The following is a 25,456-nucleotide window of genomic DNA, read 5'->3' as shown; positions in this document are numbered from 1 at the left end:
AACAACCGATAGACATTTTCCATGAAAAAAATAGGGATGCCCTTCCCAAAAAAAAAAAAAAAAGCATCTGTGCAGGTGCAGAGCCCTGAGTATACGTTGGTCCATTCTATTTACTGTCAAGCTGACTGGAAACCAATTCCAGCTCCACTGCCATCATGTAGTCTTAGTGTTACAGAACAAGCACGAAGTTGAAGAGTATTTTATTTTCCCTTAATAAACACCTTTCATCTTTCATTTTTGTATTGGCGTCTAGGCGAAGGGGGGGCCTTATGCCAGCTGGCCCAGGATCGATTCACAGATGCTCCCCTGGTGGGGGGGCAGGGGTTAGGGCAGCGGGGGTGCCCAGGAGGTCCCGCTGAAACCCCCTCTGCCCCAAAATGCCAATGGGACGGGCTGGGTAGGTGGGCGGGGGTAGAAAAAGGAGGGGCGGCGGATCCCCTTTGTGACTGCAGCCGTGGATTAATTAGACTGAGTGCTAAACAGGAGCTAGCTTCTTTGTGAAGACCAATCATCTAATGGTTTTTTAACACACAGTCAAAAGTCAATTTGTTCATAATAGGAACAAGCATGGCCCAAACATTGATCCTTATTGTACATATTTTACACAGACGGTGGTAAAATTACCCAAGTTTTTAGCGTCTCTTTTTGGAGACAACTGCAAAAACAATGTTTTGTTAAAAGTGCTTTGCAGCAAAGTAGATCGCTGAGGAAGAAGATGCCAAAGCGATACGGCGCAACGCTGTCCGGAAGTGATGAATCGCACCGAGCTGATGATTATCGGACTTAAGCCTCGACGCCGCTGTGGAAACAAAAACAATCCTGAGCGGGGCGCCGGCTGGTAAAGGACAAACCGAGGTCACCGTGTTTCAGGAAGTGCAGGAAAACGTTTGGAATTCTTATAGACAAGTTTAACTGTCATGCCATATTGGCTTATTTGAAAGGAAAACCCTCAAAAGAAATATATTGATGATGTATAAAAACAGGATGGTTGAAGACTTCTTAATACCACTCACTATAAAATAATCAGAACGTGTTTCATTTAATGTTGTCATCTCGAAATAAAAACAAAGAAAAATATCCCATTCGTCAAGGTCGTAACGGGTTAAACGCCCGCTCTGAAACTTGAAAGCCGCTTGAAACATCCGCCGAGACAGAACAAGGATGTAACATCTCTCTCATTTGCAGTCACGCCATTTCGATATAACAAACAATAAACTCAATTTGGCCTTCAAGATAAACCCGAGGGAGGGCCGATTAGCCCCCGCACCACAACACACCCCAAATCAGCTGCCTGTGGCTGAAGTCAGCAGTCAGCATATTGGAATTGCTTGTGTTGGTGGCGGTGCGTTGGGGGGCAATGTGCCTCCCCCTCAAGGTCACAGTTATTGGAAATAGAGACGTCCGACAAACTCGCATTTTTCTTTGAACGCAGGCACAATGGAGTAATTCCTCTGTGACTCCGCTGATAACTGATAGAGCGTCAGCTTTACATACCACCAATGAATACGGAACTATGGACCACCTACACACGCAGATTAAGACCCATCTATATCTGCTATTTTTTAATGCAACGATCTGTATGTGTGTATTAAAGGCAACAATAGTCATGAAAAAGCATGCGTAAATTACAATAACAATGGTCCTATATTTAAAGCAGCAAGGACGCAGTGGTGAGGGTAGCCCCCACTACTTCGTTTCCGGAACAATGCCCCAAAAAGATTCATAATTTTGATCATTTGTACCGTCCTAAATGGGAAAAATAAAACTAAAATTATTTAATCTTAGCATCTGTTTTAGTATAGCTGGGTCAATTGTGGCTCATATGGGCAGTTTCCCTAATAGGGAGTTTGTCAAAGTACAACCCTGGCTGTAATCTTTGTTTTTTGTTTTCAGGCATGGGATTTTGCCAATTTTTATTTTTACTGGTCTCCTCATAGTCATGCCGATTAAATATCATGTGAAAGGAAACAGAGTTCAAGGTTAGTCTTGGTGGGCTCCTGGAAATGTGGCTCGAAAGTAAAGGGCTGCATCAAACTAAAATGGCTGCCTTCTCGGTCTTTTCAGGCATGACTTTTTGAGGTCTACGCATAAATATACACCAACCAACTTTCATGTTGTTTAGGGAAGCAGTCTTCTGGAATAAAATTGTCAAAATGTACTAGTATAACAAGTTTCCTTTGAAGGAATATGGAAACCAACTTTTTGAAACCAAAACGGTAAACTTGGCTTCTTGAGAGATTTTTGTGGATCGACTAATGAATAAAATTCCCTACAAATGTTATATTTAATCATAAAAACTGGCTTCAGGGATTGAATTCAACCCCCAAAAAAATCTTAACTTTCAAAATCCTCCCCTCATACGGGCACTCAACAGAAAAGTAAGAAGCAAAAACAAACAGCAAGGGAAAGGTGAGAGGACGACACATGGAAAGAGCGATTAGTCGAAAAGAGCAGGATTAAGCTTCCTTTAAAAACGGCAGATTACAGCAGCTGTGTTTTTTCTTTTTTTGGGGGGCAAACATAAGTGACACTGAGCTCTCACACGTCCGTGTTTTTCTTAACACCAAGCTACATGACACCAGCTTGTTTCATGCGCCTGCCCAATCCAATGCCAGATAGATTGAGCATCACCATTAACGCCCGTGCATGAATTGGACAGAATGGAGGGAAAAGCCAATGTTCCGCTATTCCCTTTCAAACCGATCATCTCGGACATTTGAGCCCGAGAAATTATTGGCAATACTTCCACCCCTAATAGTGTCGGAAGATTTCTCACAAAACTTCACAACAACAAAAAAAAGCAGGTGAAAATCTTTCATTTTTAATGCATGCTTTACTAAGTGTAATTACATTAATATATTACCGTATTTTCCGCCCTATAAGGCGCACCGGGTTATAAGGCGCACTCTCAATTAATGACATATTTTAAAACTTTTTCAATCACAATATAGTAATAGTCAAACTGATAACAATAACTCAAATAATAACTCTAAACTCTCAACAACATAATAACCAATATGAGCAACCTTGTTCAACTGTAAACACACAAAAGAAACAGACAAAGCTTACATTATCACTTCATTCCCCATCCACGAATCCCAATCTCAATATTGATCCATATATAAGGCGCACCTGATTATAAGGCGCACCATCAGCTTTTCAAAAAAAATTAAGACTTTTAGGTGGGCCTTATAGTTCGGAAAATACAGTAGTTTAAGTACTTACAGTATGCTAGACAGATGGGAGTACACAGCTGTGGAGCCTTATTTTGTTCAATGCGGAAAAAGGTCTGAATCATGCGGCATGGTTAATAACTGGGGAAATTTACGGGAAGATTTCTTTAATCAGTGAATGAAACTTTCTGACAGTTCAGCACAGGACAGAGAAGGACAAAATCTTTGACAGGTAATCTAAATGAGTACTTTTACTACTTTAGGTGGGCAATGGTAATTTGCAATCACCCTCAACACATAGGAAGCCATAAAATTCACAAGTGGACATACAGAGACACTTGCTGTGTCTGTATATTTCATGCAGAGTTAAAAACTTTGGGGGCAGTAGGGAGGGCCTATTTTACCAGTCATTACTTGGTGTATTTTGGTTACCGTCACCCTAAACCTAACTTGCAATCGTCCAACATGCTACAAAACGAGCGCATCGTAATTCAAGACAGCAAAAAATGCTTACAGAAACGCAATCTGATATTCTCCCCACAACCCATCATCTCTGAACGTCACACCCCTGCCTCGTCTTATCGGTGTGTCCAGAGTGCCCTCATCTCTCCCACTCTCCGGGTCTTTCTTTTTGGGCGGCCCTCGGTGTGCCCCCCAATACAGGTTCAGACCCGGAGCGCACACTTCAGACGGGGGGCTAATGGGAAAATAAATTACCAGCCGGCGAAAAGCCCTGGCTCGGCACTTCTGCCTGGTGGAGAGAGCGGAGTGCGCTGGGGGTCTTCGGCAGAGAAGGAGTGGTCAGGAAATGGGAAGGCGAGAGGGCTAAAAGACAGGAGGTGGATATCAAGGGGAGGGGAAAGGAGAAAAAGATGAGGAGGAAATGGGAGGACGGAGAGATGTGGCAAACTGGGGGACGAGAGAGAAAGGTCGACGTGATTATAACTGGGAGTTCATCCCCGCTCTATGAAGTGCCTGCTCATCATTTTCCCGCCATTTCACCATCTCTCCCAGTCACAAAACGCCAATAACATCACCACACACACAAACACGCAGTATATATAGGCACCGAGCTAACACCCTCCTGTATCTGGGATTGATTATTTCCCCTGCATGAAACAACCTCAGGTATCAAGCAAGCAGATTACCAATGGTGGCTCACAAAAAAGCTGCCCGGGGCCTGCCCTTTTTCAACATTTCCTGGTACTAGTAAACAGGAGTTATCGAAAAGTTCCAGGTTCCACGACTGCCCATGTGAGCCAACGCCAGATAAACAGCAAAAAAAAATCTGAATTTAAAATGACTGTTTAAAAGGATATCCTTATATTTTTTTAACAGAGAATTTAGCTAATTGTTTTAACCTGCAATAATCTTAGCCCAGGGCGGCTCGCGGTGGTAGAGTGGTTAGCACGTCTGCCTCACAGTTCGGGGACCTGAGTTCAAAAACATGTACGGCAGGTGAATTGGACACTCTAAATTGTCCTTGGGTGTGATTGGGTGCGTGAATAGTTGTTCGTCCCTTCTGTGCCCTGCAATTGGCTAGCAACCTGTTCAGGGTGTTCCCCGCCCACTGACCGTAGAGAGCTGGGATAGGCAACAGCAAGCCTGTAACCCTTGTGAGGATAAGCGGCTACGGAAAACGGATGGATGAATAATCTTAGTCCTTTAAATGATAGCGTTCAAAGAGTAAATTGACAAATCAAGACATCAAATTGTTACAAACAACCAGGTAACAGGTTGTTTCGCTGTTCTGAGCCAAGTTTTTTTTTTTTTTTTTATCCTCAGGTAGGAAACAAACATTCCCCAAAAAATGTTACTGTATTTATTCATTATGTTAATGTATACGGTAACTGGTGGGGTTATTTGTTGGTGTATGTAATGAAATGTTATCTGCGACATTCATTTGCCTCAAGCGGAGAAATAATTGCATAATTGGAATGAAATCTGTTCCTAACCAATCTAGCGACATACCTAAAATATTATAAATAGACATTATTACACCAAATTGACTCTGAAGTGTCGTAGCGCTGCAATGTTGCATGCATCCATGGTCCCTGCTTCAGTTTCACTTGACAAAAAAAAGAATGCAAAAATAGGCTGGTGTAAGAACAAACAATATGTTTTTTAAGACTTTTTTTTTCGGGGGGGTTAATTTTCAAGTGATGAATTTTTGCACATGTATTCCGGCGCGATCTAATGACAACTTCTGAGTAAATCTGCAATAAGCCTCTCCATATCCACTAGCTTCTCACTTTAAGGGTGTGTTTGTTTAAAGCGTTTTTTTGAGATGTGGCGGCGCTATGATAGGGCCCTAATCCAGAGCAAAGCTGATTTGTGTAAAGTGTGTGTATGTGTAGGGAGGGAATCGGTTGGTTTGGAGATGGCCTGTGACAAGAAACAATTGCCCAAGAGCGAGTCTGGCTCTCTGGCGGCCCGGCTCTGTGACAAAGGTGTACTCTCCATGCTAAGTGACAAATCTGCGGAGACAAAGAGCATTAGCGGAGGCCATGCTCTGCTCCACTGACTCTGATTGTGGCCCAGTCAAAGAGAATCTAATATGGATTTTAAGAAAAGGAGAGGCAGAGATTAGAATGAAAGAGAAACAATGAACACCTTCCACAGAGGGAGAATTAGCCGAGGGATTGGATAAGGAGCCGGCGCGCCTCAGTGTGAGTGTGTACGTGGTTGTTCTTTGACTTTTTTCAGCTCCAAAAGAAGAAAAGGGCTCAGCCCGTTTTGTTTATGCACAGACAAAAGCTTAACACGCTTGTGGCACATAAAAGAAGAGCCATTACACGTTTCAACCGTCTTGCGGTCAGACTTACAAATTGTAATAACTCGCTTCCGCGTCGACTCCAAACTGACATCAATGTAAATGCATTAATTTAGCTCAGGGATTCTCAACTGGTGGGTATTTACTGTTTTTTAGTAAATAGTTTAGATCCATTTTCACAGGATCGTTGACGCTATAATTTTAAGGCTGAGTTAGTCTAGGATAGTGCAAGTCTGTAGCGCATTCCCACTCGTATACAAATTTCATGTACGTTGCCAATCGAAAAAAAATGAAAACACTTGTTTTTTGAAAAACTAAGTGCATTCATTTGCATGTACAGTTTTTGGCCCAAAGTCCTACCTTAGCTTTGATGATGAGGAAGCTGTATAAAGACAGAACTAAAAACTAATCCATAGTGGTTTGTTTTCTAAACATGTTTACAAACACTCCTCAGAAAATATCAATAGTAGTTTATCGCAATTGAAAAAAAGTCCATATTTATACATTATACGATGTTGCTCCACGACAATAGTGATATCTTTTTAAAGATTATGGAGAATAGTGACAACCAAACATGGCTACTTTCAGCCAAAAATTAAAGAACAAATCAATTTGTAAGAAACACTAAAAGAGATGCTTCATTTGCTTTTATGGGCCACGAAAAAGTGCTATTTGTTGGATCTCTCCCCCAGGCCTTGGTTTTGACATGTTCACATGTATTCAATATGTTTTTGAACAATATCGTTGTTCTTAACTCAAATGTTGCTTGTATGCTGTATTGTATTGTTGCTACATCCCAGGATAAGATGACTTGTGGCACGCCTAATACAAGCATTTCTTTTACGACTGGAATGTGCCCTTCCTTCGCCACGTCCCCCCCACCATCACGACTCCTCAACACCCAAAGGCCTTCAAGTGGCAGTCACCTCAAATTCCTGACCCAGTCACCTCTGGGTGTACACATTTCTCTCCCCAACAGAGACGCCGCAAGGGGGGGTGGGCAGGCCGACTGTCAGTGGCCGGCTTAGCGCTGGCATCGAAGCACGTCACAAGACTCCATTCATTGCCACTTGGCAGAACAATCGCCTCTGTCTTCCTGTAGCTGCGCCAGCATCAGAGTTCTCAGTGGCTCGAGATCGGACTCATACGAGGAGGTAATGTCAAAAAAAAGTTGCTAATACAGAGCCTATAAAGATGCAGCGGTACTGACGAATAAATAGCCAAAGCGCTAAAGCTAATGGAGGTAATGACTAACAACGAACTCAACTGTCTGGCTTTTTTCTCTCAAATTACAAGCTAGGCACCAGTCATGAGTATATGTAAACCTTGCATGCATTTTCTCCACGGCACTCAAGCATATGATGGCGCATGCGCATTCCAAACAAGTAAAGCATCTCTTCTGCTTCTTTCGTCACAACCGCCGCCGCCACACACCAGCCAAGCAGGTCAAGCTTGTGGATAAACATGGGGATTTGTCGGCTGCAATGTTTTTCGGGCGACACGGTTTTGTCTCCATCGCGGGCAGCCATCTTAAGACGTGCAGAGGCAAAATAAATAACACAGATGGTGATAATAACTACTCGGCAGCCGTCATCCAATCAGGCGCCGAGGGGACGCCGGCAGTGCTCATAATGCAACACCGGGCACCAGAAACAAGTCGACATAGGAGGAGAAAACAAGCAAGAGGTGACAGAGATGACCGATAGCAGAGGGGCCACACACAAAAACATATACATCATAACCTTGAGGGCTTGAGGTTCAGCAACAATTGTGTTGTGGCACATTAAAAAGGTAAAGTTATTCGGGTCAGAACGATATGGATTTTGTTGTGCAACCAGTTCAGTCAAAAAAAAAGACGTAATAAACCAGCAAGACAACGACTGAGAATAAGCGACAAAAGAAAATGAATGGATGGATGGAATTGTGTTATCAAACATATTTTGACCCTAACCACTTATATTAATTCATCATTTTAAAAATCAAACATTTGAAAATTTGCTAAATCATTAAATCAAGATTTTGCACGAGTTGCAGAAAGTTTAGAACAGGACATTTGCCCTTGATTTGAGATATTTAATCTTAGTTGACGTTTGACCATGCATTCACAGGTTTTAGCTATTCACAACGCACCTGCTACACGTGCTAATAGCTGGGATTCACTGTTAAGTACTGCAATTACTATAACATTAGTAGTTAGTTTGTGTAGGTTTGTGATAGATTACTGCCTGTTCCAACCTAATGCAAATTTGGGTTACGTTGCTGCCTTTGGAACAGAACTAAAATGTAAGCTATGTACCTTTTTTATACATCTGCACCACTGCTGTAGGATTCTTTCATGGTTTGTTAAGAGTGACACCATTGGTGCACAATGTGGAGCCGGCATGAGAGCTAAAGTGTACAAATGAAAAAGAAAAGCTGAGTTTATTTGACAAATCAGGCAGTGTGTGTGTGTGTATGTGTGTATAAGGGTGTCTGGTGACATCTGCTGTAATGTTGGCCGGGAGTTGGAGCCCAGCAGGCTCCAGGAGCCTCAGACTAAGAAGATGAAAGCCGAGGTCACAACCTGGACCGGTGAGAAGGGGAGGCGCACTCAATAAAAAAAAAAAAAAAAAAAAAAAAAAAAAAAACCACACAAAACACACAAAGAACGTAAGGACCGCCACAAAACAAACAACCTTACAGCGTGCTGAGGGTTTACAGCAAGACAAGGACGTGAGACCACATCTACAAGTACACATACGGGATGCTTTACAAGAGTAACTCAGAAAAAAAACAAAACGAAAAGAGACAGAATAGGAAAGTGGGGGCATGCATGACCAAAAACAACTTTTTTTTATGACAAACTTAAAAGTTTATATCAAAGGTTCATAAGGGCAATAATCCACAATGCAGTGCGTTTATAAAAAATATAACGTATACATTAATCATAAGCTAAGGCTTTAACTTTGACAGCCCGAGTTGATTTACATTATTTTCTTATAAACTGCTAACTCTTCCGATAGACAGTTCAGGTCTTGGTAGGTGCTGCTGCTTTGGTTAGCAGCAGAGTTCAAAATAGGCCATTCAAGCTCTTGAACATCTGTGAAATAAGGTAACTATGAACTTACTTCTATTTTATCCAATCCAAATTCTTTTTTAATCCAATGTTTTCTTTTTTAATGTTCACAGAGAGGCGGCGATGCACCCAGCTGTTGAGTTTGTGTGCAACCGCTCGCCTCTGTGGATGCTGCTGTTTTAGTTAGCAACAGAGTTCAAAAGGTGAGTCAATTGGTGAACAACATTGACAGGTACACCAACTGGGCTTCTTTTTTTTGCACATGCAAAGCAAAATGAATAATTACACAGTGGCGAATAATATTGCAAAATAAGTATATAAAACAGCGAGGCAAGAACAACATCTGTGCAGACACACAGCTAGTGGTACACGGACACACACACTACTCGTGGTGGCCCGGCTAGTCAGCAGACCGGCCATGTGACAGAGGTGGTGCGTTGTGGATTAGGGGTGCGCTAAGCCTATTAGGGCGACAGGAGGGACCACCCGGCCTCTACGGCCACCGACTACTACAACCCACGTAGACCCCCGCCATCGAGGCGCGCGCGCACGCACATGCACACACACACACACACCTTATGACAGCCAATGAGACGCCCAATAATGTGAGCGCAGACGTTTGAATGACTTTGTGACAAAATTGCGTGTGTGTGCGTTGCCCACATGGGGAGGGTCCACCACGAGGGGGTAATCAGCAGCATCTGTTGCCTCTCTTCAGGGTGATTAATTAAATTAATTTTCAAAGCACATACACGCACCCTCACACACATGGACACACACACACACACAATTATTTACATGCTTTGAACTACAGCGCATGCATTATTTAAAATGAGTGCATATGAGCAGGGATTTTTAGTTTACAAACAAATAAATGAGGGCTTTTGAGCTCCCTAAACTACTTAAGAAAAGGGGCAAAATAAGCAAAAGGTGAAAACTTTGGAGACGGCGCGCGTGAGGCACTCAAGTGCAAATTAATCCCAATTTGTCGGGCGCAGCGCAAAAAGGAGGAAACTTTTGGGATTTCATACTTCATACCAGCTTTTGTCACCTTTGCGTGAATAGCGGAGGGCTGAAATAATTGTGTTTTCCACTCTCAGAGGCCCGCTCGGCGCTCACAAGCCACTGGCCTACGTAATGTGCTCCCCTTGGCACAGAGGAGAGGGGGGTATAATACAAAGTGTGGAAGTGTGTGAGAATGGTTTGTGGATGAGTGTTTGTGTGTCGTTACCAAGTGGGCACCAACAATGTGCGAGTGTGATTTGAAAATGGTTTGAATGGAATCGGAAGCCAGAAGCGAGATGGATGCCTCGACAGTCGAAGCGGACAGAAAATGGCCATTATCGTAAGTAAAAATGCTGCACTTCGGCCAATAAACAAAAACAGCAATTGACAGCAAGTGACGACCATAATGACTGCTTATTTCAATATGGAATTCAATTAAATAAAAAATACACCACCACACAATTCTCAACAGAAAAGTTGTGCCAATTTGGTCATCTTGGTGCCAACAAACTTACGTTTGATAGAAAAGTAGTGCTTTGATGCCATCTTTTGGCTTTCATAGGTACTTGCAGTATTCCACTATTCTCATCAATTCTTGATCCTATCGATAACTGTATATGAAGAAAAAATATCAATACTGTATCAGAAGAAATGATACTGATGATGACAGTGTGTTAAGGATCGGGAACAGGGTGTTAATCTCAATGCTAGCAATCTAACAAAAAACTATTTGAAACGATAAATTGTTTGGTTTTTTTTGTTTTAAAGATGAGGGCAACAAATTGAACCGAATTGTTCAACATCAAAAACATATCAAGAGAATAATAAGGGCAGTACCTAGGGCTCCTACCTACAGCCATTACCAAACATGCACCAGTGAGAGTGACACTGTTCAAGGTTGGGTGAAGAGCCTATGTCGAGTCACGGCATAATTGACTTTGAATAGTTTTGCACGATTCAAGACAGTATCAAGAACTGTATTGAATTGTCTTTTCAACGCCTGCCGTTTTTTTGGACGTGTCTAAGAGGCCTGTGTTCATGCGATTCAGCAGAGTATAATATAGTGTCTGTCAATGTACAAGTAACTAAGTGATAATATAACTTCTCTCTCACTGACATTTCATATGATTTGAGTAGTTGTTTTAAAAGTTTCAGAGTGACTTTCATGGACTTGATTTTGAGATCTTTTTAAAATTTTTTCCAGCATTTAAGGACAGTATTTCAACATCAGTAAGCACTGTTATTTAAATGCGTGCATGTCAGGAGTCAATTCTCAGCGTCAAAAAGGTTTGTATGATTCAAAGGGGGTAGAAGAGAATGTGTCTCAATGTATATTCAACTCTTAAAAGACACAGGTTCAATATATGCTGCGTAAATCCCCATCCGCAAAGTGAAGTTAGATTGCAATCTTTTTTTTTTCCGGTTGATATGCAGATGCCGGAACACGTCCATCAGCACAATGCCTTCAAATAGAGCCGTCCAATCTTTGTAGACTTGCAATTTGCCCACCTTTTTGATAATGTGCACCTATTTGAAAAGGGGTGAAAGGCAAGGGTAGCGTGCAATTTAGAGATACTGCCGCGCCGCCACTTATACGGGCCGCCACCTCTCCGACTTGTCGTCCTACGGCTCGCCCTCGCTTGATTATGCGATTGGCCTTGGCAGAGGAACAAATAGGCAAGGGGGAGAGAAAAAAGCAGCGTTTGACACTGCCATTTTCAATGACAAAATACAATCTTAGCGCCGCCGATAATTCAACAGGGAGGGATTAGCCTCGCGCGAGGTTGGGCCACCCCCACCGCCAGATTAAGACGAAGCCAGAGCGCGGGGATCTTAAATTTCATCATCTCCGGCGTTGGGGCACAAAGGCGTATTCTTCGCTTTTCTCCTCTGTCGCCTGATGAGGGGTTGAGGAGAGCTCACCTCTACTGCTGCCATATTCATTCGCATGTACCTGGCTTCGGATGGCAACACATAGCTATGTTATATATCCACCTGACAGTGAATAGCTAAATCACCAAAAACATGAAAAAAAAGTGGAACGTGGGTATGTAAAAATGTGTGCATAATACTTCAGCATAAAGCGAGTGAAGACTAAACAGTCTACGTAGTCCAGTGACATGAACGACTAAAACAAAAACAAAAAATGGTCACATTTTAGACTAATTATAGGTGTATGCTGCACCCTGGTGGTCAAATTGTGCACATCACACACAACTGGGATCTTTTAATGGGGTCCAATCTGCAACGTTCAGTCAATATTTTGGCAAGTTCAACAAATTTTCGAGTTAGATGATCTACAATATACCAGAATGTAAATAAATAAAACATGAAATGAAAGTGAACAATTCTTTAAAAAATAGGCCTAGTATTCATCAGTTGAAGTTTATAGTTGGTTTCTTTTTTTCTGTATTTCTTTGTAGTTCATTAAACTATAGTTAAAACGTAATATAAAATGCCATAGGTCAGTTGAAAAAAATAGCAGTGGTGCAGCAGTAGCTATAAACCTTGAAGTAGCTAATATTTAAACAAAACAGTGCAGCAAACATGCAGATAGACATAAGTACAACAATCTTCAAATGCATTTTTCGTGAACATTGATTAATATTACGGCAGGTAACTGAGCTTAGGCCATTTTTTGTATGGACTTCTAACCGAAGTGCCTGCATTAGCAAAAGTAGCAATAATGATTTACGCTTTCATCAGGTAAAATGAATGAGTAAAAAGCAAAGCGAATGATGAAACTGTGTCTATCGGGCAGCATTCCATCATGGCGAAGGTGGACAACTAATTTCTGTGCCGTATTGAAAGTGCTCATTAGCCAGGTATGCAGAGACCAAGCCCAGAAGAAGTCACGCCGCCTTCGCTTTGCTCTCGTCCTCTTGCGCGTCTCCCACGCTCTGACCGCAGAACGGCGGCTGACCTGCTTGTCATGTCAGTCTTTTATCAAACACGAGAAAGCCCCCCTTAACCCCCCAAGCACTTTCTTATGTTGTCTGTTTGATGTGCACAAAGAAAGTGATGGGCGGGCGCAAAGGGGTCAAAGCGCCAGCTCACCTAGCATTCTTCATCTGCCGCTGACATTCTAGGAACGACGTCTAAGTGAGGGCTATCAGAGAATTCAGACATCTCTGTTATAAAAGACATAAGATGCTTGATTGTGTTTATGACATTTGTTCTAGGCTCACTCGCAAAAGGTGAAAATGAACAATATTGAAAACTGATTTTAAAAACTTTATAGTTTAGTGTCTCGTTTTATCGTTTGGTTTCTTCTCTTACTGAACTAAAATCCAAAAGATAAATATTTCAAAAATTGTATTATTGTAAAAATAATCGTGGATTGTATTTTAGGGCCCAGTTCTAGACCTAGTTCAACTGTCTGAAGAGGTGAGAAGTTATAGAGACAAAAAAAAAAAAATCTGAAAAATGTCTACAGATTGCTGTAAACTGTAAACCACTATACCGAAAAACTAGGCTACAATCAAACACATTTTCATCTTCGTGGTCCAGGTTTGAAGAAAAATAAAAGACAGCAAAATTTAATTTCATGAATTCTTCAAGACTATCTAAAAAACAGCATTGGTTAAATAAAAAAAAAAAAAAAACTTGTACTAATGACAAGTCCAGGCAGTAGCACCATATGACCACAAGATGGCAGAACATTCATGTATCATGTGGAAAGAAGACTGACCTTTAAAGCAGAGTCAAAAATAATCTTTGTAGACTTGAAATTAAAAAGTGAACTCAGATAGTATGCACAAAGAAAGATGACTCACGTTTTCAATGACAAACGTCCATTCTTTGTCTTCAAATTCCTCAGCGTGAGGGTCCTGCAACGGAACGATGAACTGTTAAGATTACAAGACACGTTGACCCCAACATATTACCGCTCAAATTCAGGAGTGGCGTATTTTTCCACATTAGGAGTATGTGTTTAACTTCTCAGCACTCCCAATTTTGTTCTATATCTGCTGCACAATGACAACAAAGGTATTATATAATCTTCTATTCTGTTCCATTCATGTCTGTAAATATAGGAAGTGGCTATTAGTTGTGAATGTATTGCACCTCTCCTTCATATAGCTCCTCTCAAAAGCACAATGAATGCACACACAAATCCTACTCAAACTGGCAAATATTATATTTTATGCATACAGCATTGCATTATTTATTTAGAGCATGATAATGCTTGTTAATCTATGTGGTGACCAACTTGGTCACCTAGACTTGCTTGAACTCACTTTGAAACCACCCAAATTTAGTATCAACATATTGAAAATGGATGAAAGATTGGGCGGGTAAATGATTGTGTAAAATGGCTTCTGAAACCGTGGCTTGTAAACAACCAATATTGGTGAGTCAGTGATAACAGTGGAATACACTCACATGCATGCTCAAACGCATACACGCAGATAAACAAAAACAGGCAAAAACACACACGGTTGGGACAAAAAGTAAATTAAAATAAGTTACCTTAAAAAGAGTGACTGTGATTTCAATGTTCTCTGGTACGGGCCACACCACTACACCTCGATAGGGATTTTTGATGCCAGGCTGCCAGCTGTGAGACTAAAAGACAGGATGAACACGATTCAGCATGTACTAAAGAATATAAATATGGAAAAAACAAACATTAATACTATCTTAACCAGTCTAAGACTGTTAGCAAAGTTTGAATGCCCTCTAGTGGACAGAAGCGATATCCAATGCCTATCCATGTTTCAATGTATACTTACAGAACATGCTGTACAATGAAAATAAAGGCATTCTATTCTATTGTATTCTATTCTTTTCTATTCTATTCTAATGTATGTAAAACATAGTCAGAGCAAACCTTGGAAGATTTCCGTCGACTCCTGCGTGTCCAAACCACCACCAGTTTGTCTGGTTGCCTGAAACACATGACAGGATAAAGTTGAAAGAAAGACCAGAAAAATTCTACCTTCTGGAAAGTTCTACCTTGACATGGTAAACCGACAAAGTTTCAAAGTATTGCAAATTTAAAACTTTCTCTGGAATTACAGGAAAAGAATTCTAACATCTTTTGCAAGAAAATGCAAAAAAATTTCAATTCAAAATGGGATCTCATTCATTCATGCACCGCACAGCAATGTTGTTCAAGTAATTTACTCTAATATGTGTAAAATTCCCATTTCACATTGAAACTTGCATTTCAGTGCAGCATTTCAGTGTAATATTGGATAGAATTTTACACTGAAATGCTGTAACTATTTTCTGCAAGATCATGACCTTTCACACTTCCCACAAAATTGGAAACCTGATACACAGATGACAAAATTCTTTCATTTCACTCTTTCATTTTACTGATGAAGAAATTTCAAACCACACAAACAGATTGGACATTGTTCAAACCTGCAAATATCTGTAAAATGTTCATTTTGCACTTAAACGCTGCAAAATGTTTCAGGAAAAATTCAGACCTTCCCACATCCCACAGCACTTTAAACCTCAATACAAATATAACATTGTAACCTCTTCCAAGATTGCATAAAATTCAAACCATACAACATACAAACCAATGTTCAATCTCATACACAGGCATACCACAAAATTACAATCTTTCTCAAAGTGAACCTTTCACACAATGTGATGCCAGGAAATTTACCTTTTCATAGTTATTAATATGGGGTTATTAATAAATAATAAAAAGTAACAGTAAGGAAGTTAATTTCCACCTAATGTTTGGTAGTCAAGAAGATTTTAATTGGGGGCTTTTATTCATTCTTAATTTGTATTTGTTTACCAAACACAATACACATACACAATAGGGAAAACGTATAAATTAGAATGGAAGTCACTGCATTAGAAAAAGATTAAGTTTTAAAACACAGACCACTCCTACATCAATAAATGAAGAGAGGTTGCCTTTGCGCTGTTGCACCACAGTAAAGTAACACACACATGCTGATACACGCAGACATTGTGAAACATGTCATACTCGTTCCATTATGACCCGCTTTTACGACAAAACAAGTATGAAGTAATTTTAAGTCTGAACTGCTGCTGCGTGAGGATGTTGTGGCTGGCCAAACTTTCCTGTGAGGCGGCAGGAAGGAAGTATTTCACTTGCAAATGGGTTCATTGGAGGTCAACGACCCAGTGACGAGACAATGCTCGGTCACCACTTCAATGCAAGCCATTTTGTAAACAATGGAAATTTTATGGGCTCAAAAAAATGAGAGTGAACCATATTCCTCCAGAGTGTGCGCCTTCCTGCAATAATAATTACATATTTACAAGTGTGTGTGTGTACTGTGTTTATTTCCTCCCTCCCACAAAATACAAATATTTCATACAGTGAGGGAGGGTGCACCAGCTCTCAGTTGGGATGTCGTAGTGGGTACGTGGCTTGAAAAAATATATTTACTTTAGTATTTTTATTGCCACATAATGACTCCTTTGACATGTTCCATTTATTTTAGAGCGGAGAAGTCAAGTCCGCCTCCTGGAAAGCGGCAAAACAGCTTTGATGAGACAAAGGGAGCATTTGTGTTAGGGACATGATGTACAAGTTCACCTGTACAGAGCGATGAAGGTCAGTTGTGAAGACAAATGTTTTATCTAGTACTCATAGTACATCAAATAAAGTTGAGGTTAAGGATTAAAGAGTTTTAGGGTTAGTTTGAGGTTTTGGGGTTAGTTTGATGTTTGACTTCAAGGGTAAAGTGGGATTTTAGTCCTGGGTAGACGTTAAGAAAGATGTTTGACCTGGGGATTGGAGTTCAGCGAGGTGAGAAACTGCCAGGCTGCGACTTTGTCCTGTGACTACAGAGCCCAACAAATAAACTACCAAGGAAAATTAAAAACATGACATCACAGAAAGCGTATCGAAGGCCAAATTCAAAATAAACATAGATGGCTTACTGCAAAATCCATAATAAAGTTTCCAGCGACACACTGGCATTAAAGAAAATATTCAAATGCTGATTAAGGACATGAAGAAACTGCAAATCAAATTACTGTATTTTCCGCACTATAAGGCGCACCGGAATATAAGGCGCACCCCCGATTAATGACATATTTTAAAACGTTTTCCATATATAAGGCGCACCCTCAATAAATGACATATTTTAAAACTTTTTCAATGGTAAATTCAAAGTAATAACAATAATAACTCTAAACTCTCAATAGCATAATAACAACGTCAATATGACCAACCTGGTTCAACTGTAATTACACAAAAGAAACAGGTAAATCTTACTTTATCAGTTCATTCCCCATCTACCAATCCCAATCTCAATACTGATCCATATATATGCGCACCTGATTATAAGGCGCACCATCAGCCTTTTAAAATAATTAAGGTTTTTAGGTGCGCCTTATAGTGCGGAAAATACAGTACATTGTTATTGTATGAAACAGAACAAGTTTCCCGGGCTAGTCACCAACTGCATATGCGGTGCAAGTGGTGCATTCAAACAGTTGGACATTTCAAGCATGAAGAGGGTGGAATTACTTGGACATTTTAATTAATTACATTCTAGTGGTTGGTATGTCTGCGAATGAATAAAAAGAATAAACCTGCATGTGTTATATATAGATATTACATTTAGCAGAAAAAACAGAGCACATTGAAATTTGCCCCCTTTAAATTGGTGTTTAAAAAAAAATAAGAAGGGGAATAGTATTCAGAGCCATAGTATGCAGTTCTATTTCATGCTGCTTAAGATGTTACAGTCAGTTCCTGACGTTGATAGGCCGCAAAGAGATGTACAAAATAATCCCCTGGTATTTATGTTTTTCCAAACCAAATTTCAAATTTTCAGTTTTGGCCAAACATTTTCATTTCGATGCATCCCTACTTTTGACACGGCCACCTAACTATTCCCATACAGTACAGGATTTTCCCTCAATTCATTCATTATAGTAATGGCAGATTTACATTCCTTCTCATTTGTAACATCCAATTTGAAATGAGACCTGATAACTTAAAATAAGACCTAATATTGGACCTATACAGATACTTGGTATTGGTACTTATGATCCCTAGTTATGAGATAATATAGTAAAGGGTTTAATTTAATAAAAAAAATAAGTTTAAGAAAAAAATAAATAAAAAGCAGCATTAATGTTTCTATTTACAATGAGCAGCATTAGAAGTAGTGACAGTCTTTGGAGCAAGCCTCAAAAGCGGAATGTGTCAGGGGGGTGACGTCAGACGAGCTGGCAGGAAACGGCCGGTCTGGCAGTGGCACCGTGGCTGCCCGCCATGATGAACACATGCTGAACACAAGAAACGTGTCACAGCCTGACACGCGCTGCTCACTGACACTCAAAACACTGACTCAACTCTCTGACGCTCCAGTCACTTTAAGAAGCTTTTGATATTCCCTGGTTTTGTTTGTTCCCAAGTTTATTACTTGTCCCCATTATTACAAAATCTTGGAAAAAGGAAGAAAACTGTCCCCACTAAGGCACTGTTTTATATTAAATAGATAACCTGTTTGGCACACTCAACCAGTACATGACAAACAGTTATTGAACGAATAAAGACCCAAGGAGTAAGCAGGAAATTGAAAAGCAGGACATGTTGAGAAGGGCGGTAAGGTGATACCTCTTTACTGGCACTGAGGTCATCGATTCAGGCTACTTGACCTGACAGAATATCGACGGTTCCAGAACGAGTCATTTTGAAGACTAGCTCAAAAGGTAAAGTCTAATTTTCACAGAAATTTGTAGTCTATAGATGTAAACATTCTGCACCATCTTTTGGCATCTTTCTGGCAAGGAACTATACTGGAGTGAGTTTGCAATTATTTTTTGGGCAGATGTATTTTGTTTTAACCCTAACCATGGGGGGGGGGCATCTGTTCTTTGTTTAAACTGCACGAGTATTGGCAGATATCCGATCCGTTACGTACCCAGTTTTTATCCAGGATGAGGACTGATTCCAATCTGAAGGTACCAGATTGCATGGGAGAAAGTAGGCGCGGTCTCGTTACACTGCCCTGACGCATATAACAATTGCACACTGTGCTGTTCTAACTAACGGGGGAAAACTCCCACGAGGACACTTTTAATCTTGCACAAACCACAAACACACAAGCGGTGCTACAAATGAACATAACCAATGACATTTGTCTGAAACATTCTCTTTTAGTAAATGTGACAAAATGAGATCTATCAGCAAGAAAAATTCAGTTTCCGTTTAGAGGGGAACAAAGTGTACCGCTGACTGCATAAGCTGAGTTCGCCAGTCTTCACTCTGCTCTGGAAAGACATGGACATTCCCCTCATTCCATTCCCTGACACATCTGTCCCGGTTCAGGCGGTGTGCCGGGGCCTGCGCGGCTCCCGCCTACGGCCGAGCCGCTTAGCCATACGCGCCTGCGGGGGCCAAAGATCCCTGCAGTATCCAAGCACTTTTTCTGTACCTCTTCCTGGAAAAACAAACTTTCTCCTGGCAGGAGGGAACACTGCTTCACTCCTCTCTTGATCTGAGATAAACCCCCTACATCAGGGATGTCCAAACTCAGTCCTCCACGACCGGTAACATGCATTATTTCCAGGTTTATTTTCCCAAAACGCCTAATTCTACTGATCGGGCCTGTTATCAGGCTTCTGCTGGACGTGCTGAAGAACTGATCACTTGAATCAGGTGTGTCAGTAAAAGAAAACTGAAAAACATGGAGGATAACGCTCCTCGAGGACCGAGTTTGGACTGTCATGTTTAGTGCTCTGGTGTGTCACATCAGGAACACCTTTTGTTCAAGTTGGAAGCAGGATTTGTTTTGTGATATGAAAAAATACATAAAAAGATCCGTTTTTTTTGTTTATTAAAGAAAGCCTTAGAAAACAAAGCTATTTGAACCCAGAACCTTAGAAAAGTTAAGTAGACATCCGAACCAATTATCCACTAAGTAACCAAAATGCTGATGAAATCATGATTGACTATTCTGTCAGTTATTTTGTCAATTAATGGATGCATTGGATCGAAAAAAAAAGGATGTTTTATTATCCAACATATTTTAAAAGGACTTTTTTCAAATTGACAAAACACAATTTTGGCGGTTCGGTTGTTGGTTTGGACTGATCAGTAAATGCATATTTTTGCAAATGTTGAAGAACATTTCCATTAGACTGTAATTCTGAGAATTTGAACTATTATTTTGTCTCTAAATGAATGAAGGATTAACAAATATAATTAGTGATCAATTTGGTACTCGCTTTGCTGTCGATTAATTATTGCACCTTGACATTATGGTGGCAGTCATTATCACTCATCAGTTCATTTATGATGATCCTAGAAAAGATTATTTAAAAAAAATAGAGCTAGCTGATTCCAAAACAGCAGATATCACCAAACTAACTAATGAGATTCCACACTAATTCCAACATAGTTTCCACAGGAGATTGCCAACGGCATCCCTGAAGGAGGTAACACGCTCATCAAAGCCGTCGCTCGCAACAAGAAAATAAACCGAAGCATGCTTACAAGCTGCCACAACACTGACAAGCCTGCACATCAAAGTGCGTGTCAAATATGGCCGAGAGAAATGAACTCTGCATTCCATCATGCATGCCCATGCACACTTCTCAAGGGGCTTAAATGATAGTCCACTGCCACTCACCATTTTTTGGTGCATTCCACCATCAGCTCCTGGTAGGACGCCACGAACTGGAATTTGGAGGCGTGCTTCCCAACGCGTTGCAGTCGCTTCCAAACCGAAGCCATGTTATAGAGATCTCGTCTCCCGAGAAAGTGGTCGTGGAGGGGGCTCCTCCTTTGATTTTTTTCTTCTTCTTCTTCCCTGTTCGAACCACTTCAGGCCAAGTTTTACCACGGCGAGGGGGCCACCAGACACATAGTTAACGTCTTAGCGGAAGACACACATGAGATAGGACCATCTAAGAACAGCGGTAAAGGGAGAAATCCCGATGGCAGGACTCAGGAGCTCGGCAGCACGCGCGCAGCGCGACGTGCATTATCTTGCGAAAGAAAACATTCCACAATTTCTAGCGGCATGATGAGTAGTCCGCTGGGTGTTGATGCTATTGTGACATCCCGGGAGGCTCCTGCAAAGGAAAGAGAAAAGTCAGTGAAGTTCAGGCTGCGGGATGGGCAAACGTTTTGACTCATAAGCCACAAAGGCTTTTAAAATTGGACAAAATGGCCACACCAAGACCAGATGGATGGAGTGTTTGGAATACATGTGCTTTAATTTAAATTGAAACTCAACAAAGGCATGACAGCGTTTTTCTAGTTTTCAATATATTTAACTGTATTGATTGTTACAACAACTGAAAATGTAAATGAACAAAAAACATCGTTTTATTGCTAACAGTTACTATTTTAAAGCACTGATAGTTCCGCTATCCTTCAGGATATTAATGACTGCTCCTGACTGATAATTTCTTCATATTCGGCGGGCCAGATTAATAATCTTAATGGGCTGCATACGGGCCTGGGCCATAGTTTGCACAGTTACCCGGTTCAGGGTAAAACCATACTCTACAAAAAAAAACACCCACTGATTTAGGCATTATTATCTAGCTGCTCGATTTTTTTTCAGATTAATAAAACTAAACAGCACAGAAAAACAGATGCCACAAGATGGCGCTGAAGCTCTCAAACAAGTAATTGGAATCAAGTAAACAACAAATGCTTTGTTTATATCAAGGAGCGAGCTAAATTTTGCTTGGGTTGTTAGCGGAAGCTATGGAGAATCTTAATTACATTTATATTGGTATGCACATTAATATTTTTTTCATTTTTCATTACAGGTTTAATCAATCCGTGTATCACCCAGTTACAGATGTCGTGAAATGGTTCTTATGGAATGCAATAAGGGGAATTTTTAAACTTCACCAGATCAAATATTTGTTGTTTTTAAACGAATAGTGGATTATGGCAGTGGTAAACGGCACGTTCCGATTTACGTCCCCATTCTAGTTACGTTGCCACAAACGGAACAGAGCTCAGTCGTAAAACGTGGACGTCTTACAGTTTATATTACGTAGGTTAAAAATATGCAAAATGTAGTTCAATTAAACGATTGCGTTAAGATAGATAATCATGTATTTTAATTTCTCACACGCTTGAAAGCCTGCAGGTACAAAAACAAGAACCCGAAATAAACAGAAGACATTTTGTCAGGTTGGACGTTTTCGGAGATAATATTCCAGCTGAATCCAGGTATTAGTCGGTGTCGCATCGGATAGTAATTTTGGAGAAAATGTGATGATGTTGAATCCAGGGAGTAGTCTGCGCCACGCTCTGTCCGCCGCTAACTGCGCGAGGCTAACGCGACTTTCGGAACCAATGATCCCGGATGACACTCACCTTATCGTGATAGCTGACGCCCCGGCTATCGGGTGGCCTTAACGGGAAGTCCCGGTGGGCTGTCTGGGAAGAATTGTCAGCGTAACGGCCGCCTTCGTTACAGTAGCATCAACACCCGAGTATTACTATGACTAGCCAGCTAGCATGCTAGCTTGTAGCCATCATAACAGAGCGGAATGGAAACCGTTGCTCGGCCGCCTTGACACGTTACCTCCGAAGGACACCGACGGAGTCACAAGTGACTCGTGGGTGACATTTGGAGAAACTTGTGCTCCAGAGGCAGTTAATGAAAAGGGAGTTAAAATAACCGGCAGCGACTCCCACTGCAAAGTAAAGTGGGGATAGTTGGAAGTACTTTGACCGCCCGCATTCTGTAAAGCTAGCAAATATTCGCACGGATTCATTTTACAAAATAAAACTAATGGCTACATTATCTAGTCAATTGAAGAAAGAAACCAGCTTGCAAATACTCTCATATATACGTTGACTAAATAGGCGCTTTTTAAAAAAATCAGTGTTGATTACTTTGTGGTAGTTAACCTTGAAAATTATATAGTTACAAGGTATAATTGCTTTTACTTTGTAAGAAAAGCAAGACATTTTCCGGCTTGGTCAATGTTTCTGCATCATACTTGATTCCATCATCTTCGCCACCGCCTTGATGGATGACTAAAAGACGAAGAAACGCCTCCGGGAATCTCTCTTTGGTGGCATTTTTCTTCCATTTAAAGCGTGTTGACGCTCCACCAGGCACTCTGGGACTTGTTGTTTCCACAAGAAGCAGAACATATCGTTTGAAAAAAAAAAGTGCACGAGTCTCTATTTTCACCCTACAACTTCATTTTGATACCAGTTTTAAAGAAAGTAAACTTTACATGGGTTTTTTGAGTTATAATTGATCCTTCCGATTCATATATATATTTAATGCATATGTTTGTTAATAGCTTTTACAACGTACAAGTATAACAGCCATAGTCGCCAATTCCAGAGTAGAGATAATTTATTCCAAGAAATATTATTGCATGCTTTGTTTGCATGTGCTGCATCACCGTTAGTGTTACTGTATGAAATCTGTGTGTTAACGCATTATAGTGGGCTCCCACATTTTCACAGTTTGCCATTCACAACATCATCTATTTGTGAATACAAGAGTCCACTATATAGAGGTGAGATAGCTTCCTCCGGTGCAAGTTGTCAGTTGGGGGACATGAATTAAACATTGCCGACTACAAGCACTTGGGGTGAATCTAGACACAAGAAGGTCTCCCTGGGCATTGTGGTATCAAAGCTTTGTGCTAATGAGCCTTTCATTTCCTGCTTCGTCTGCATTAATAAGTTAGTGAGCACAGGAATCGATAGCGCACAGGTCGACACACATCCTTGTTGTAATTGGAGGGCAGGAGGTGGGGAAGCAGGCCAAGAGATGAGTTGAAAAACAGGAAATGGAGGATATCATTCCCTAAACGCTAAAAAAACTGACAGATTCGGTTCAGTGTGGCCTTTTATGATTTAATAAATGCTTCAAAATTGTTCCATAAGCTCCATTAGATTTTGATTCATTTGGAAATACTGTACAAACGGCTTTCCCACCCTCCCACATGTCAAGGAATGCTTTAATGAGACGACTAAATGCCACTTTTGTGTGTCTGCCCACTTGTCAGCGAACGCCCCGTTTCATGCAATACATAACACAGCGTGTGTGTGTTTTTTATTTTTTGCAAAGATTTTTTTTCCGCTGTTCTGTATAAATGCCGACAACACAGTCAATGGTGATTTAGCACAATTTGAAGTCTCTTTTACGGAGAACCAAACAAGTTAGCAATATTAACAACACAAACATTATTGAGGCGTAATGAGAAAAATTAAGGGAAGATCTTTCCAGTGGAACTGAGAATAGAAGAAGGTGAGAGGAAAAACAAACAGTTTTAAAGCTATCAATGTTTTTCACCTCAACAACTCTCAGTTAATCGTCCTGCAAGCAAGCCGACTGTTCAAGTGTTTGGTGTTGGAGCACTTCAGCAGAGGTGCAAACAAAGCAGCAACATTGTCCAGATAAAAAAACACTTCAGGTCGACCAAGACCATTGCTGACAACACTTACCACTAAAGTGAGAATACAGTTCACTTACTGGGCACAACTTTATGCACAGCAGATCTAGGTTGTGCACAGGTCTTTAAAAAAAAAAAGACACCAAGTGTGCTTGTTTCAAGCTGTTTGTCAATCACAGTTGGATTTTAATACTGACGCATCAAACTGAAGAAACATTGTGCATTTTAGTTTGATGCACCTATTTTTTTTTTTTTTTAAAGGCATCTTGGTGCCAAGGAACTTTGTTGAAATTCGTTTGTGTGCTTCATGTAGACAGATCAGAGTGGTCTTTCAAATAAAAGTTGTGCTTTGCTGCCATTTTGTGGCAACTATCAGGAAATACTTACTATAGACTATATATAACCTTTTGTTTCAGGTTATAGTCAAAGATGATTCCACTACCATAACAATGCTATCATTAAATTTAAAAAATGAAACAAAAACGATAGGCTATTAACTTGATTTTATAAATAATAAATGTGTAATATTACAGAAAAAAACAGCTCAACTTGTTTCTCAAGTGGAAAAATAGACTGAACTATTTCTAACCAAATCAATATGTTTTTAACCCAGTTTTACAATGAATTGAATTAATTTATCTAAACATACTGAGATAGTGTTTTAAGTTATCATTTCCAGGCAATGCTACACAAAATCAGCCTTCCTTCCCCCAGTGTTGAAGGGACACCGTTTATAGAACGTTTATCATTGCGGACAGCAGGGGGTGCTGCAGGTGCTGCATTTACCATTGTCCATAGCTATAAAAAACATGGCAGCCTCCTGAGAAGTGCATTATTAAATACAATTTAAAAATAACTAGACCTACGATTATCTTTAGAACATAATGATGGTTGTTAAGTACACATTTATTGGCAAGTTTTGGAAATTTATAATCATTTAATTCATTCCTCTTTAATCGGAAAAAAATCAATAGTGTCCCTTTAAGGCTTCGAAAAAGAATACGCCGTTTTGGTCATTATCCTTCACGTGCTTACTGGTGGTGATGCCTCGTGTCTGACAGGAAGTCCCCACCTTTCCGCTGGCATGACGGGTTCACG

At 40.5% G+C, this 25,456-nt stretch overlaps 1 protein-coding gene across 4 annotated transcripts in view; it reads right to left on the bottom strand.

Moving 5' to 3' along the window:
* The window catches only part of ehbp1 (EH domain binding protein 1), a 109,151-nt gene extending 86,495 nt beyond the window's left edge, over nt 1–22,656 (bottom strand). For all 4 annotated transcript variants that reach the window (XM_088421268.1, XM_088421270.1, XM_088421269.1 and 1 more), the window contains exons 1-5: nt 22,311–22,656; nt 20,599–21,043; nt 14,841–14,898; nt 14,480–14,575; nt 13,783–13,836 (exon numbers count right to left, since the gene is read on the bottom strand). In XM_088421268.1, the coding sequence (XP_088277394.1) occupies nt 13,783–13,836; nt 14,480–14,575; nt 14,841–14,898; nt 20,599–20,702 (312 nt within the window). In that variant the 5' untranslated portion in view covers nt 20,703–21,043; nt 22,311–22,656. The remainder of the gene's footprint in view (nt 1–13,782; nt 13,837–14,479; nt 14,576–14,840; nt 14,899–20,598; nt 21,044–22,310) is intronic.
* Between the last annotated feature and the right edge of the window lie 2,800 nt (nt 22,657–25,456).

This window comes from Hippichthys cyanospilos, chromosome 8, assembly GCF_059441005.1.
Source record: "Hippichthys cyanospilos isolate Australia breed blue-spotted pipefish chromosome 8, RoL_Hcya_1.0, whole genome shotgun sequence".
Classification (NCBI taxonomy): Eukaryota; Metazoa; Chordata; class Actinopteri; order Syngnathiformes; family Syngnathidae; genus Hippichthys; species Hippichthys cyanospilos.
Note: the sequence above shows the minus strand (reverse complement) of the source record. Positions and strands in the feature narration are given on the sequence as shown.